This window comes from Lithobates pipiens, unplaced genomic scaffold (assembly GCF_037356315.1).
Source record: "Lithobates pipiens isolate NorthernLeopardFrog02 unplaced genomic scaffold, aLitPip1_a1.2 Scaffold_18, whole genome shotgun sequence".
In the NCBI taxonomy this organism is placed as follows: domain Eukaryota; kingdom Metazoa; phylum Chordata; class Amphibia; order Anura; family Ranidae; genus Lithobates; species Lithobates pipiens.
In genome coordinates, this window is record NW_027507758.1 from 1,298,388 (window position 1) to 1,314,607 (window position 16,220).

The following is a 16,220-nucleotide window of genomic DNA, read 5'->3' on the forward strand; positions in this document are numbered from 1 at the left end:
CCATCAGGGACATGGGGGACCCTAATAGGAGAGGTAAGTGGGGAGGTGGGCTCAGGCTCAGCCTGTAGCTTCCTTGGGGTTGTAGTACATCTGCTCTGGGCACTGATTTCCTCTCTCTGATGGTTGCCCCATTCTGACTCTACATTATTGTGGTCATTCAGCCACTTTCTGACAACCCCAGCCTCATCCTTCTTGAAAAGAACTTTCTGCCACAATTTCAGGCATCAGAGGAAGACTTTCTGACCTTGTTGAGGCTACAGGGGTGACAGCCATGTCCCTTCTACTTCCCCTCCGGCATCAGACTTTGCCCTTGAGCCAAACATGGTACCCAAGAATGAGGCGTCTCCTGAGGCAGAATCCTCGACTTCTGAGACATCTCATCAGGATGACGTTTCTCATAAACTCCAGGAGAATATTCCTTCACTGATTGAAGCTGAATACTCTTGTTGAAGCCACCTTAGTCTGCTCTGCCAAAGGTTTCTAGTTTTAGGTCCCTAAAGATCCCTACTCCAGCTAAGACCTTTCCATTTCAAGTACAGGCTGAGACCATCCTTTATGGAGGCTGGCCTCACCTGGAGAACATTTCTTATTTCACCCAACAATATCCTATTAAGGAAAGTTTCCATAGGAAATGAGCAATTCCTGTGGTAGATCCAACCTAACTATTTTTTACGTAACGTGACCCTTATGGCCCCCATAAAAGATGATTCTGTGTTCAAAGACCCAGTAGATAAAAGGTTAGGGACCTCCCTTAATGTTATCTTTGCCCTTGTTGGCTCTGCAATGCAACCAACATCTGTGCCTACTATAGACTGTCAGGACATTGTTATTTAAAGTGGTTGTAAACCCTTACAACACACTTTGACCTACAGGTAAGCCTAGATTAAGGCTTACCTGTAGGTCCAAGAAATATCCCCTAAACCTATATGGTTTAGGAGATATTTGAGCCGTAGACAGTGGCACGCAGGCGCAATGAGTTCAGCATCGTCAACGGCGAAGTTGCCGCGCATCGGCTTCCGTGCGCATGCGCGGGAGTGACGTCATTGCGGCTTCACCAAATGACAGCGGCGGAGCTGTGAGACCCACCGAGAAGATGGATGCGCCGGACTACAGGGGACAGCGGTGACTTCGCTGGCTCCTGTGTCAGGTAAGTGACACATAATGGACTACTATGTGATGCGATGCGATGCGATGCATAGTAGTCCATTATGCTTTGCCTTTGCAGGGAATGAAAGAGGAAGTAAACTCATCAGGGTTTACTTCCTCTTTAAGTGTATGGCCTGGAACCCCCAACTCCATCCTTATGGATCCCTCTATCCATAGTCAGCTGGAGCTTTTGCTTTCTGCCTTACGCTATGAATGGCTTGGTGGATTCGTTGCACCAAATGTCTAGAACAAGCCTTCTCTCTGTACAGGTGAGCAGGATCCTCGAGTTGAAATGCTTGTCAGCCAAGCTTCCATGCAAGGAATGCTTTGATCAATTATCCTTCAATGGCCAGTTTGGTCTCATCTTAGGTAAATATATCCAGGAGATCACAAGTACTCTCCTACCTGAGAAGACAAAGGCTTGTACCTCTACTAGTAGGCCCTCTACTGCTGGGGATGGGAATGGTTGCTTCTCTCCCTCCTAATCTTCCAATATCAAGTCTAATGCAGGATCATAATTGGGCCTCCCGGCAAGCCAAGAACTCTTTACGGTGATGGGGGCACCCACTTCTCTGTGTAGGGGGGACATCTTTTGGCTTTCTGGTTCCAGAAGATCTCAGACATCTGGGTCCAGATTGTTGTTTCCGGGGGAGTTTTGGTCTTCCCCGTTCTTCACTTCATGCTCTCCAGTTGGACTCCTTTCCATCATGGTGGAGGGATCTGCTTCTGCTGTCCAGCCGTTGGGGAATGAGAGGGTCATCGTCCCGATCCTCCAGGAGAACGATTTCAGGGTTTCTATTGAATCAGATTTTATCTTTGATGAGATATAGAAACCAAATATGACCAACCATGTGTGTGACACGAAGGAATGTAACAGTTCCCTCACCTAGATAAGACGAGGATCCTCCGCAGAGAAATTCTCCTTCGTAATATTAAAGAAAAACCTTCTGCACTTAAGTGTGGTGCTTAAAGTATAACTAGTGCTGGCTGGAGGGGCGAGGGATCAAACACCCGTCCGCTTATTATTGCTGTCTGTGTCCCCGTTAAGGAGATTCACCCTCTCTAATAATAATAATATTTGTCCTGCTTACGGTTATCAATGAAAGTGAAAGAAAATCCCAAATGTTGGGGTTCCCCCCCCCCCCCCGCCAGAACAGGAATGGAAGGGAAATCTTCCAATGGGGGTCCCCAAGAGATTCCCTTCATTTTGCAGAGATTTCCCTTCACTTCCTGTTTAGCTATGGGACAGGAAGTGAAGAGAAATCTCCGCAATGGGACACAGATGGTGAAAAAAATCTGATTGGGGTTATAACCCTCCCTTACTCTATCCAAAATGGGAAAAAATAAAGTTTTGCCTATAGATCCACTTTAAGTTCTTGATGAACTCTCCACTTAACTGGTTTATGGGTATAGTACAGAGCATCTTGCTGCTCCTGCAGACCTCTCAGGGATTCATTTATTGTGCTAGAAAATAACAATAAAGAGAGGGTGCGCCGACTTGGCGCATGTAAAACGCGGTGTACTCGCAAACGCACGACATGCACAAGCGTATCAAGGAATGCAAACAAGGCCACCTCCAGATCCACAGTGCTCAACTGGTGACCCCATAGCATCCAATATGCCTTTCAAGAGTCAAGCCCTCTTCCTCATAGCTTAGTAATATGACTGACTGCCCATATTTTCATCTTCTCAACCATTTTATATGCTCTGTGGCTTTGATAAGGTCTGATCATGTATTATGAGTTACCACCATGGCTTCCACAGTCACAGCTTCTAACCGTCTCGCCCATCTTAGGCTTGTTTCACACGAGCTTCAGCTTGTATAAGTCATGTGAAAAGCAAGTTTTGAGAGAGCTTTGAAGCTTTTAAAGAACCATTCAGCTCCAGTTTGAATATGTTGGACGCAGATCTTAATAGGAGTGCTGATTACCACTTTAAGCAAGCTGCTAGGAGGCTTCAGGACTTCTTGAAGCTTATTGAAAGCCTGCTAGCAGCTTGCTTAAAGTGGCAATCAGCACTCCCATTAGGACCTGTGTTAAACATTTACAAACTGGAGCTGGATGGTACAGTGGGGGGGGGGGGGGGGGGGGTAACGATCGTCTCCCCTGCGGATTGTGTGAGTTTTGCCCCCTTACATAGAAATGAAGGGTCTATAATTGTATTTTATATGATGGAGACAGAAGATCAACCAAAACTCCAGAAAAAACACACGATACAAATTTTATAAATGGAGTTGCAGTTCAGAGAGTAAAATAAGTATTTGATCCCCTTAGTAGTTGGTGGAGAAACCCTTGTTGGTGATCACAGAGGTCAGACGTTTCTTGTAGGTGGTGATGAGGTTCGCACACATCTCAGGAGGGATTTTCTCCTCTCTTCTCTACAGATCTTCTCTAAACCCTGAAGGTCTCTTGGCAACTCAAAGTTTCAGCTCCTCCATAAATTTTCTATAGGATTAAGGTCTGGAGACTGGCCGGGCCACTCCATGACCTTAAGGTGCTTCTTCTTGAGCCCCTCCTTTGTTGCCTTGGTGGTATGTTTTGGGTCATTGTGATGCTGGAAGACCCATCCATGACCCATCTTCAGTGTTCTGGATGAGGGAAGAAGGTTCTCCTCCAAGAATTTACAATACATGGGCCCCGTCCATTGCCCCCTCAATGCGGCAAAGTTGTCCTGTACCTTTATCAGAGAAACCGCCCCATAGCGTCATGTTCCCACCTCTGTGTGTGACTGTAGGGATGGTGTTCATGTTCCCACCTCCGTGTGTGACTGTAGGGATGGTGTTCATGTTCCCACCTCCGTGTGTGACTGTAGGGATGGTGTTCATGTTCCCCCCTCCGTGTGTGACTGTAGGGATGGTGTTCATGTTCCCACCTCCGTGTGTGACTGTAGGGATGGTGTTCATGTTCCCACCTCTGTGTGTGACTGTAGGGATGGTGTTCATGTTCCCCCCTCTGTGTGTGACTGTAGGGATGGTGTTCATGTTCCCACCTCCGGGTGTGACTGTAGGGATGGTGTTCATGTTCCCACCTCTGTGTGTGACTGTAGGGATGGTGTTCTTAGGGTCATAGTCAGCATTTCTTTTCCTGAGCTGAAGCTCATGTGAAACCGGCCATAATGAGTGTTTTTGTGAGAATCCACGCTGATCAAAAGTCCGTTTTTTTTTTGTTTTGTTTTTTTTCTATAGTTTGGTTGAGCTTGGCAATCCATTCTGTCATTATAGGGCTGTAGTGATAACCCATTATATTCCTTCCATACGACGAGCCATGAATAAAGAACATTGGGAAGTATTTCCGTCTAGTTACAAGGTTTGAGGTTTTAGAACAGCCCAATATCCAAGTAAACTCAAAATATATATATTTTTTCTTGGTTCCCGTCATATCTCAGGATCTAGGAGATATCTCCACAGTAGAAGTGTACAGCCCCGTACACACTATCAGTTTTTCTGTTGAGTTTTTCCTTCAGGTTTACCAAAACCATGTAGTGGAAGGACCGGCCTGATTTCATACGAATTGAAACTTCTAAGGTTTTGACCTCATATTATAAGGTTTTGGTAAATCTGATGGAAAAACTCAACAGAAAAAGTGATCGTGTGTACGGGGGGTTTAGATTCCAGTTCCATTTACTACAACATGAAGTTTCCCTGACACCCATCCCATGGAGAAGTCCCATAATTAGTGTGTCGGTCTATGGGAGCTCTCAGGGTTTCCACTTCAACATCTTTATGGTTGCCAAACCAGATGGAGAAGTTCGGCCCGTTCTGGATTTAAAGACTCGACTTGTTACTGTGGGTTTGTACGTTTTGCATGGAAGGTTCCAGGTCAGTCATTGCATTCATCTTTTTGGGCAATTTTGTGGCCTCAATAAACATCTAGGAATCTTATCGGCACATTCCCATATTTCTGCCTCATCAATACTATCATTTTTCAGGAATCGGTATGACCAGTGCATCACCCTTCCCTACCTTACCCCCCCGGGTTGTACCCAAGTTGCTCTGGTTTTGGTTCTGCTTTGTTTTTTGGGGATTTACCTGGGGGGGGGGGGTAAATGTATGATCTCTTGTTAAAGGACCAGTCCTCCTTGTCCTGTGCTTGTTTTCTTTGTCCCGCCCCTCAGTCCTCAGTTTATTGCTAGGGGACATCCCCAAATTGTCGGAAGTTAGCGGCGTGTAACCCGCAGTCTATGACTTCCTGTACTCCAAGATATGGAATTTACTGGGGAGTCAGAAAATATCAATTTTTCTTGAACAAACTGTGGATCTGTTATGCCTGCTTGCAAACGATTAAAAGTCGGACTGTTTCATGTAACCCACAGAGTTGTTTTGATTCCTTGAAGTGCATATAAATCACAGGAGATGAGTTTCACTTCTGTACACAAGAAAAGAGTTTTGTTTTTAATCACAAGAAATGAGTTTAATTTCCTGAAATATACGTAATCACAGTTAGATTCATTTTTATTTCAGTTTGTAAGACTGAGCACGCCTACTTCTAAGACATGTAAATAAAGGCTATGCCCAGACATATACGTCAACCAATCATGTGTAGGAGAGGTGGCAAAGTCCTGGCTTCTAAAGGTATATAGATGCAAGTTTGACAATTGCCAGTCAGACAAGTCCAGATAGGCGTCTATCCGGCTCACTGCTATGTATGCAGCCCTATCGCACGGGTCATAGTGGTGAGAACCAAATATCTGTTCCTTTGTTGTAACTTGTCTCCTCGTACGAGTCAAAGAAAACTTCTTAACTCGATCCTGAGTGTGGCCAAGGTGAATTTTCCTCACAGAGTCCCCTCCTGAGAACCCGCCCCACCACCTCTGATGTGTGTCACCCTTACGGACTTCGTCATAGTGATGTCCCTGTAAAGCACACATTTCCTGGCCATTGTTCATCAGGCTTAATGAACACCTAAACTGGTGCAGGGTGAGGGCACAATGTGTACCAATGAACCCCCGATGGGCACCATGGATCTAGACTGACAATCCAGCAATTCACAGCGGGGCCTCTTTGGATGTCTATCTTCCAAAACTTTGACTCCTCTTTAAGCTGGAGACAGTATTTATATTGCCCCTGGAAGTTACCATGCTGAGTGCTAGACTGATGAGCTGGGGGGTGGGGGGCACCTATTACACTACACTAGGAATGGAGGTCATTCAGAGTTGCTCGTCAAACATGTCCACAGAAAATTATGCATCTATGACTGAAGTCCGGAGAGTCCACCATACATATATCTGAATATCGGGCTCCGGCGTATCAGTCCTCTCTCTCTGAATTGTTTTGCATTCTGCATTGGTCATAATCGCAGCTCACTTTGGAGGCAATTCCTGAGCTTGGCGTGACCATAATGTGAACTAACGGGAGAATATATTGAGTCCACCATCCTGACCACTGTATATCCTGCCTATTGTCCTCATCATCCCCGTTAGTCCCTATTTACCTTTCCCTTGTCCTAATTGCCTCAATTTGTCTCCATATATCCTGTCCAATGTCCTCGTTTCAGTTTGTCCCCCTATATATCCTGTCCAGAGTGTTGTCACCACCTCTAATTGCCCCCAGTGTCCTGAACAGTTCTCATTGCTGCCATGGTACCATATATACAGCACTGTTGAAGCCTAACCTCCCAGTACTGCCATGGTACATTTATACAGGACTCTAACAGTCTAATCTCTCAGTGATGTGATGGTAACGTGCATGGAGACATTTAGCAGCCTAACCTCCCAGTGTTGACATGGTAACATTTATTCAGGACTGTAGCAGCTTAACCTCTAAGTATTGCCATGTAACACATGTACATCACTCTAACAGCCTAACTTCTCTGTACGGCCATGGTACCATTTACAGCAGGGATCTCAAACTGGCGGCCCTCCAGCTGCTGCGAAACTACAAGTCCCATCATGCCTCTGTCTGAGGGAGTCGTGCTTGTAACTCAGCCTTGCAATGCCTCGTGGGACTTGTAGTTTCTCAACAGCTGGAGGGCCGCCAGTTTGAGACCCCTGATTTACAGCATTCTAGAAGTCTAACATGCTAGTGGTGCCATGATAATGTGTATACAAGACTGTAGCAGCCTAATCTCCCACTGTTGCCATGGTAACATGCATTTGGACATATAGCAGGCTAACCTCCCAGTATTGCCATGGTACCATTTATAGGAGACTCTGGCACCCTAACCTCCCAGTGCTGCCATGGTTACATGTATGTGGAAATCTAGTAGCCTAATTTCCCATTGCTATCATGGTAACATATACAGGACATATAGCAGCCTGACCTCCCACTGCTGCCACATGTGTACCGGACATCTAGAAACCCAACCTATCAGTGCTGCCATGATAACATGTACCGGACATCTAGCAACCCAACCTATCAGTGCTGCCATGATAACATGTACCGGACATCTAGCAACCCAACCTATCAGTGCTGCCATGATAACCTGTACAGGACATCTAGCAACCCAACCTGTCAGTGCTGCCATGATAACCTGTACAGGACATCTAGCAACCCAACCTGTCAGTGCTGCCATGATAACCTGTACAGGACATCTAGCAGCCTGACCTCCCAGTGCTGCCATGTTAGTGTGCAAACAGAACTTAGACCGTCTTTACTTGTGAGGAATAAAATACATGAATTGGAGACTATCCCCACCATCATTATCTTTACTGCAAAGTGACTTTTCATGTAACTACGATGCTGGAACATATTGCAACCAACTTTGTCATTATACTTTACCACAACGTACCTGCTGTCCACACACAGCCAACTGGAGCCTCGGATTATATCCTACTCTAGTGTCAATGGAGGCCATATGTACGGTATCTCCTTAACTGGTGGCTGGCTTACTGAGTGCTGAGCTCATCGCTCTTCTGTCTGGGCAGCACATGACCATGTGGGAAGGATGATGTGTGGGCTCCTTCGTGTTGAGGGATGCCCATTGTTTTGGTCAAGGTTGAGTAATTGAATGTTGCCAGGGATGGCACACTCTTCGATGGCCTGGTGTAGAATATTTTAGGTTAGTGATGTCACCAGAGCTCAGTGTTTCTGTAGCTGAGCCCATTCTAATGTCCCAAAAACCATTTTGATGACATGATGGTGACTCCACCGTCATTCTGGAGGTGAAGGGTTGCTCTATGACTTCTAGAATACGTGATGAGTGAGGAGTTGGTGGTTGGTGCTCAGTGGTGGCCCCAGGTTATCTCACTTAATAGAATGAGTCAGGAGACGTTCCCGGTGAATCACTTTGCTGTATGGGGTTCTGTAGGATTTTGATGACTCCATTAGTGGTATTTGTGTCCCATGATCTCCTCCTGGGCTGCCATTTTCTTTTTCTTTTACAGGTTCCAGGAGGTGGAGCAAGCCATGGTGGACAGAGGTGGAGGGGTGCTTGTCCAGCACTGCAATGAGCCTCTCTGGGAATGGGGGGAATCCATCGTTGTGCCTCAGTCGAGGGATGGATGTGGGGTCTAGTCTGACTGGAGGAGTAATCATAGCAAATCCTGAGGGACCCAGCACTCCTCCGGTGCCCATGAACCTGTTTGCTACGTGGGAGGTGGACAGATGTTCCCCCAGCTGTGTTCCCAGGTATGTCCGTGTTGTGTCTACTGAAGTACTTCACAGTATCAGTCATTCTAGAGAAAGATTCCCAGGAATGTCCATTATTTAGGTCAACTTTTTACACAACTTAGCCCACCCTCTTTATTTTTTGTCCATATTTTATAACACCAACATACTCCACAGTGCTGTGCATGGAACATAGGACTGTTCACATCAGTCCCTGCACCAGAGGAGCTTACACTCTAATGTCTAAAGACCTTGTACAGGGGGGCTGTAAGCTTCATGCTTGTGAATGGTTAGATCAGAAGATCCTTTGAGGTTGGCTCGGGTGTGCGTCAGGGGTGTCCTTTGAGTCCTCCACTATACACGTTTACAATCAATCCCTTCATCAGGAGGTTTGAAAGTGGACCAATGTGCCTTTGGGTATTCCTGGTGAGCCTCCTCTGAGGGTTGTGACCTATGCTGATGACATGTCTGTTTTCATCTCTGGCGCAGAGGAGGTGGTCTCAGTAATTGCTCCAAGATCAATCAGGATAAGAGTGAGGTTTTCTGGATGGGAGAGGAAGGCGAAGGCTTCAAGTTTCCGGACACCTTTCCACAGACCTGGCAGGAAATTAAAGTTTTGTGTAATCAAATTTGATCCCGGCGATTATGGCCTTGCAAATTGGGAAAGCAGGCTACAAGATGACGAAGGTTCCCACCTGGAAGGATTGAAAACTCTCAGGGAAAGGATTGACCTGATTAAAACTTACCTGATCCCAGTATTTCTGTATGTCAGCTTTTGCCAGTGTGTCTGTGTGAAGATCTACAGCTGTTTTTTCCAGTTATAGGGGGAACAAACTGAACCTCCTCACCTACCTTCCCAGGCATATGGGTGACCTAGGTATGGTCTCCGATGTTTTTGAAACATAATTTTGGTAGGATGCTGGAAAAGGAACTGCCTGGGTGGGTTGGTATTTTTCAGTACTGATTTTAGGCCCTTTCTGAGAAGCTGGGAGAATGGTGGGCCAGTGAAAAGCCTGAGGGTCCGATGCAGTGAACTACCGGCTTAAGCTGCTCCGTGTCTGTAAATGTTTTGGCAGTGGCGAGTGACGGAGGAGGAAATTAAGTCTCTTCCTAGGAAGGCCCTGGAGAGGAGGGTTGTTGAAGCTGCCTTTAGCAAGCCGCTGGCCTTGAAGGATTGCCCAGGCCATGCTATGAGGGAGGGCCTGCGTTTTAAAAATCTGGAGAAAATCTCTTTCAAGTTTTGGGATTTGGCCTGGCTCTCATTTCATGGCAGACTCTATGTAAAGGGAAACTTGAAGCATCGCTCCGTGGAGAACCGTGGTTGTCCAAGAGTGGAGTGTGGCCATGTGGAGGAGACGATGGACCATTTCTTGCTTCGGTACTCCTTCAATATAGAAGTCTATGAGCGGGTGTTGAGTAAAAGAAGCAGCCGGCAACTCCATAACATAAAGCGTATTTATTTTCAAGCCTTCACAGTGAGTACAGCCAGCAGCAGACGAGTTTTGGCGATGAGCCTTGTTCACAGCAGTTTGTCTATTGGTGTGCGGGAGGACACCTCGGCTTGGACACCCTGACAGCAAACTTCCAAAGTAAGACTTTGTTTCCCACTGCTCTGAGCCATACAATCTTTGATCAAATCTAAGAGCGGGTGGGTGAGGCTCAGGGTAGCCCCTTCCTTTCCCGCTTGAGTTATGTGGCGTGGTCGTTCGGGGCTTTGGAGACACATCAGGATCTTGGTTTTGAGACACTTTTCCTAGTTGGCTATGTAGTCCATTCCTCCCACGTAGAATGCACGGTGTCAGGCTTCCATTTGCAGGAAAAAAGTCCTTCCTGTGGAGGTAGGTGGTGGTGGTGCACGAAGTTCTGGGTGAGATTGGGGAGATTTGGGGGCTTGAGAAGGACAGGTGGTGGCCGGGGGGCCTGAACAAAGGCGAGGAGGAATGTCGGGTCTCCGTAGCCGTCTGTCAGTCTCTGGGTGTGCGGCTTTTCTTTCTGTCCTTTCACGTTCCCCTAGATTTTTATATAAGATTGGATTTTTGGAAAAAGGCCGCATGCATGGGTCACATGTGTCATGGTTTCTGAGCCTGAGGGGGTGTTTAGATGGGGGGAGGGGCTTTGTTGTGCAATTATAATAATAATAATTTTATGTCTTGGTTTGAATATTTTTAGTGTTTTTTTTTTCTATCTATGCTGACATCATTTATTTTTGTTTGTTTATATATAATTGTATTTATCAAAATATGATTTTATTGTGTTTGTAAGATTTTTAATGAACAAAAATCTACACTCTAATGTCCCCTCCCCCACTGTCACACACTCCTATTACTAGGCCTCCCTCCTGTAGTATTGTTCCAGGTTTGGTACAGGGAATAGCTGCAGAGAGTCTTGTGATGTGGACCAGGTTGGGGAGAAGGCGGGGGCGGGGGTCCTGGGGCCCAGGACTGAGTACATTGGCCATCTATCTGAGAAGAAGAGACCACCAGAAGCCAATGTGACCTTCGTGTCACTTTCACACTATGAAATAGATGGAGATTTCTCTCTCTCATCGTCTCTCCCTATAGACCTCTGAGGCTCCGCCATCTTGGCACCGGGCCCCTGAGGGCCGATATGTCCTTACTGACACACATGCAGCTTCCAGATTTGTAGCTGTTAATAAGGATTATCCGTCTGTTTACCATTTACCGGATTTCAGAAGTGCGCGGTCAGATTAGTGAGGGGGGATGGGGGTGTCCTAGCATCAAATAATTACTACATAATTCTCCTGTGAGAAGCCGAATGAGGCGAAACAAAGCCCCCCGATAATCATTACTTAGATCCCCCAATACTACATTTGTGATATTACAGTATCAGTGTTGGTGACAGATGTCATACTTTACTCTCACTACCCCCCACCCCCCTGGTAGTATCAGCGGTGACAGTAGTGCGACACTTAGTGCACCCCCTCACCTTGCTAGTATCAGTGACATTCATACTATACTCTCAGAACACCCCCCCCCCCCCCCCCGTGGTATCAGTGACATTCATACTATACTCTCAGAACACCCCTCCCCCACTAGTATTGGTGACATTCATACTATACTCTCAGAACACCCCTCCCCCACTAGTATTGGTGACATTCATACTATACTCTCAGAACACCCCTCCCCCACTAGTATTGGTGACAGTCATACTATACTCTCAGAACCCCCCCCCCCCCCCCCCGTGGTATCGGTGACAGTCATACTATACTCTCAGAACACCCCGCCCCCCCCGTGGTATCGTGACAGTCATACTATACTCTCAGAACCCTCCCCCCCCCCCCCCCCCCGTGGTATCGGTGACAGTCATACTATACTCTCAGAACCCTCCCCCCCCGTGGTATCGGTGTCAGTCATACTATACTCTCAGAACCCTCCCCCCCCCCGTGGTATCGGTGACAGTCATACTATACTCTCAGAACCCTCCCCCCCCCGTGGTATCGGTGACAGTCATACTATACTCTCAGAACACCCCACCCCCCGTGGTATCGGTGACAGTCATACTATACTCTCAGAACCCTCCCCCCCCGTGGTATCGGTGACAGTCATACTATACTCTCAGAACCCCCCCCCGTGGTATCGGTGACAGTCATACTATACTCTCAGAACCCCCCCCCCCGTGGTATCGGTGACAGTCATACTATACTCTCAGAACCCTCCCCCCCCCTGTGGTATCGGTGACAGTCATACTATACTCTCAGAACCCTCCCCCCCATGGTATCGGTGACAGTCATACTATACTCTCAGAACCCTCCCCTCCCCCCCCCCCCCCTGTGGTATCGGTGACAGTCATACTATACTCTCAGAACCCTCCCCCCCCGTGGTATCGGTGACAGTCATACTATACTCTCAGAACCCCCCCCCCCCCGTGGTATCGGTGACAGTCATACTATACTCTCAGAACCCTCCCCCCCGGGGTATCGGTGACAGTCATACTATACTCTCAGAACCCCCCCCCCCCCCCGTGGTATCGGTGACAGTCATACTATACTCTCAGAACCCCCCCCCCCCGTGGTATCGGTGACAGTCATACTATACTCTCAGAACACCCCGCTCCCCGTGGTATCGGTGACAGTCATACTATACTCTCAGAACCCTCCCCCCCCCCGTGGTATCGGTGACAGTCATACTATACTCTCAAGAACCCCCCCTCCCAGTAGTATTGGTGACAGCCATACTATACTCTCAGAACACCCCGCCCCCCGTGGTATCGGTGACAGTCATACTATACTCTCAGAACACCCCGCCCCCCGTGGTATCGGTGACAGTCATACTATACTCTCAGAACACCCCGCTCCCCGTGGTATCGGTGACAGTCATACTATACTCTCAGAACCCTCCCCCCCCCCCCCGTGGTATCGGTGACAGTCATACTATACTCTCAGAACCCCCCCTCCCAGTAGTATTGGTGACAGCCATACTATACTCTCAGAACACCCCGCCCCCCGTGGTATCGGTGACAGTCATACTATACTCTCAGAACACCCCGCCCCCCGTGGTATCGGTGACAGTCATACTATACTCTCAGAACACCCCGCCCCCCGTGGTATCGGTGACAGTCATACTATACTCTCAGAACACCCCGCCCCCGTGGTATAGGTGACAGTCATACTATACTCTCAGAACACCCCTGTTAAGATCCACAGGTGGTGAGTCTGACTTAGTGGAAGGGGACCGCTCTTACGGCTCTGGTTCTGGCCTCTCTGGAATGGGAACAGGGAGACCGGAGCACAGCGGGGTAGGAGAGTCCAGCCAGGTGCAGCAGCAGCAGGTACCGGATAGGAGAGAATCCTCAGGAGCAGGAACTGGCAGTGGCAGGCAGGCCGCTGGGAGGACACTGCAGGCAGGATGGCGGGTTCTTCTGGATGCAGGGTACAGATGCAGGAACAAGCAGGAACTGGCAGAGGTGTCAGGTACAGGCAGGGGTTCGGCAGCAGGTAGACAGTCCAAGAGAGGTCAAACAAGCCGGGGTCAGAGCAGGAGAGGTCAGCAGAGTCAGACGGAGCCAGGTCAGATATCAGGTAGGTAGCAGATGAATCACAGGTTTCTTCAGGCACAAGCTGCAGACGAACAGCACAGAATGACTGCAGCTGCTCCTTTAAAAAGGGCCACTGGCGCCAATAGCGCTAACGCGCACTCGTGCGTGCGTAAGCCGCGCGCACATCCAAACGTCGTGCACACGCTCGTGCTTGGGGGCGCGCGTGCCCACGACGACCCGCGGGACGAACGCGCGTGCGCGAACGGACACCCGATCGTGCAGAACGGGCGGATTCCTGACATTGCCCCCCCACAAGGGGCAACCTCCGGGTGCCCCTAACGACTCTCTTCTCAGGGTGTGCAGTAAAAAAGGCCTGAATCAATCTATCTGCATGTAAGTTGGCAGCAGGTTCCCAGGAGTTATTCTCTGGACCATAACCCTTCCATTTAATTAAAAACTGACCTTGTCCATGACGTCTTCTAAAATCCAGAATGGCCTCCACTTCATATTCCTCATTGCCATCGATCAACACAGGATCAGGAGGACCTGTTCCTCTACCGGGAAAAGGATCAGGTACGGCCGGCTTAAGCAGAGCTACATGGAAGACCGGGTGAATTTTCATGGAAACAGGCAAAGACAGTTCATAGGAAACTTCATTGATCCTCCTTTTAACTGGAAACGGACCCAGAAATTTGGGTGCCAACTTTTTAGAAGGGCAGGCTAATTTTAAATTAGAAGTAGAAAGCCATACCTGGTCCCCGACTTGAAGAATCAGTTCTCCCCTTCTTCCTCGATCGAAATTCCTCTTGCTATCTGCCTGAGCCTTGGCTATGGTCTCTTGGAGGATTTGGTTGTTCCGCTGCAGAAAGGATACGGTGTCCTGTACCGCTGGAACGTGGGATTCTGAAAGAATATCAGGGAGAAAGGACAGGTTAAAACCAAAATTAGCGAAAAACGGGGATTGGCCGGTGGTAGCATGGCTGGCATTGTTATAGGCGAACTCCGCCAAAGGTAAGAGGGAGACCCAATCGTCCTGGACAAAGGATGAGAAGCACCTAATGTATTGTTCAAGGGTCTGATTGGTGCGTTCCGTCTGTCCGTTGGTCTGCGGGTGGTAGGCGGAGGACAGGGCCAATTCTATTCTTAGGGCTTCACATAAGGCTCTCCAGAAACGAGAGGTGAATTGCACCCCTCTATCGGAAACAATATTGGAAGGTACCCCGTGAAGCCTATCTCCTTGATGAAGATATGAGCCGTCTCCGATGCGGTGGGTGTTCCTTTCAAGGGTAGGAAATGGGCCATTTTAGACAAACGGTCACAGATCACGAAGATGGCTGTACAGTTCTCGGAAGGGGGAAGTTCCACAATGAAGTCCATCGTGATCATCCGCCAGGGGCGGTCGGGCGCGGGAAGTGGTTTCAGCAGACCCCAGGCCCGGTTCCTGGGGACCTTGTTCCGGCTGCACACAGGGCAGGAATTCACATATTTTTTGCAGTATTCCCTCATGCCAGGCCACCAGAAGGAGCGCTGTACCAGCTCCAGGGTCTTGCGGACACCGAAATGCCCGGCGAGGGGGTGATCATGGAGGAGACTCAAGACCTTTATTCGGACGTTCTCCGGGACAAAGATTAGATCGTCCTTCCAAAGCAGACCTTCTCTGGAAATAAGCGTAACTCCTGGAGGACTGGAGGACTCGAGGGAAGCACTCTTTAACAGAGACAGGAGGTCTGGCTGGACGAGCAGAAAGGCGTTGGCTGGGAGGATGGTATCCGGGGGTGTGATGTCCCTGGGACTATCGAACATGCGGGAAAGCGCATCTGGCTTTATGTTTCTCGACCCGGGGCGGTAGGTAAGATGAAAGCTGAACCGGGAGAAGAAGAGGGCCCAACGGGCCTGCCGAGGTTTCAGACGTTTGGCGGTACGGAGATACTCAAGGTTCTTATGGTCTGTGTAGATAAGTATGGGGTGTACCGCCCCTTCCAGTAGGTATCTCCACTCCTCCAATGCAGATTTGATGGCGAGTAGCTCTCGGTCCCCCACATCATAATTTCTCTCGGCCGGAGAAAGTTTACGGGAAAAGAACCCCACGGGGTACATCAGGTCATCTTTACCTTGACGTTGGGATACCACCGCCCCTACTGCTACCTCAGAAGCATCCACCTCCAGGATAAAGGGTCTTGACGGATCTGGATGCCTGAGAATGGGAGCAGAGGTGAACAGACTCTTGAGCCTCTGGAAGGCGGCCTGCGCTTCGGGTCCCCAATGAAAGCGTGAATTCTGTTTGGTGAGCTGAGTGATGGGAGCGATGATGGCCGAGAACCCCTTTATGAATCTCCTATAAAAGTTAGCGAAACCCACAAAGCGCTGGATTCCCTTCTTATCGGTGGGAGCTGGCCATTCGAGCACAGCAGAGACCTTTTGCGGGTCCATTTTGATGCCTGCTGGAGAGATTTCTAGGCCGAGAAATTGGATACACTGCTGCTCAAATTTACATTTCTCGGCCTTAGCGTAAAGTCCGTGTTGCCGGAGCCGGAGC

General features: G+C 48.6%; 1 protein-coding gene across 5 annotated transcripts in view; it reads left to right on the forward strand.

Moving 5' to 3' along the window:
* Positions 1 to 16,220, forward strand: part of LOC143986937 (phosphofurin acidic cluster sorting protein 2-like) — a 134,714-nt gene that overhangs the window by 14,500 nt on the left and 103,994 nt on the right. For all 5 annotated transcript variants that reach the window (XM_077485351.1, XM_077485348.1, XM_077485349.1 and 2 more), the window contains one exon: positions 8,467 to 8,710. In XM_077485351.1, the coding sequence (XP_077341477.1) occupies positions 8,529 to 8,710 (182 nt within the window). In that variant the 5' untranslated portion in view covers positions 8,467 to 8,528. The remainder of the gene's footprint in view (positions 1 to 8,466; positions 8,711 to 16,220) is intronic.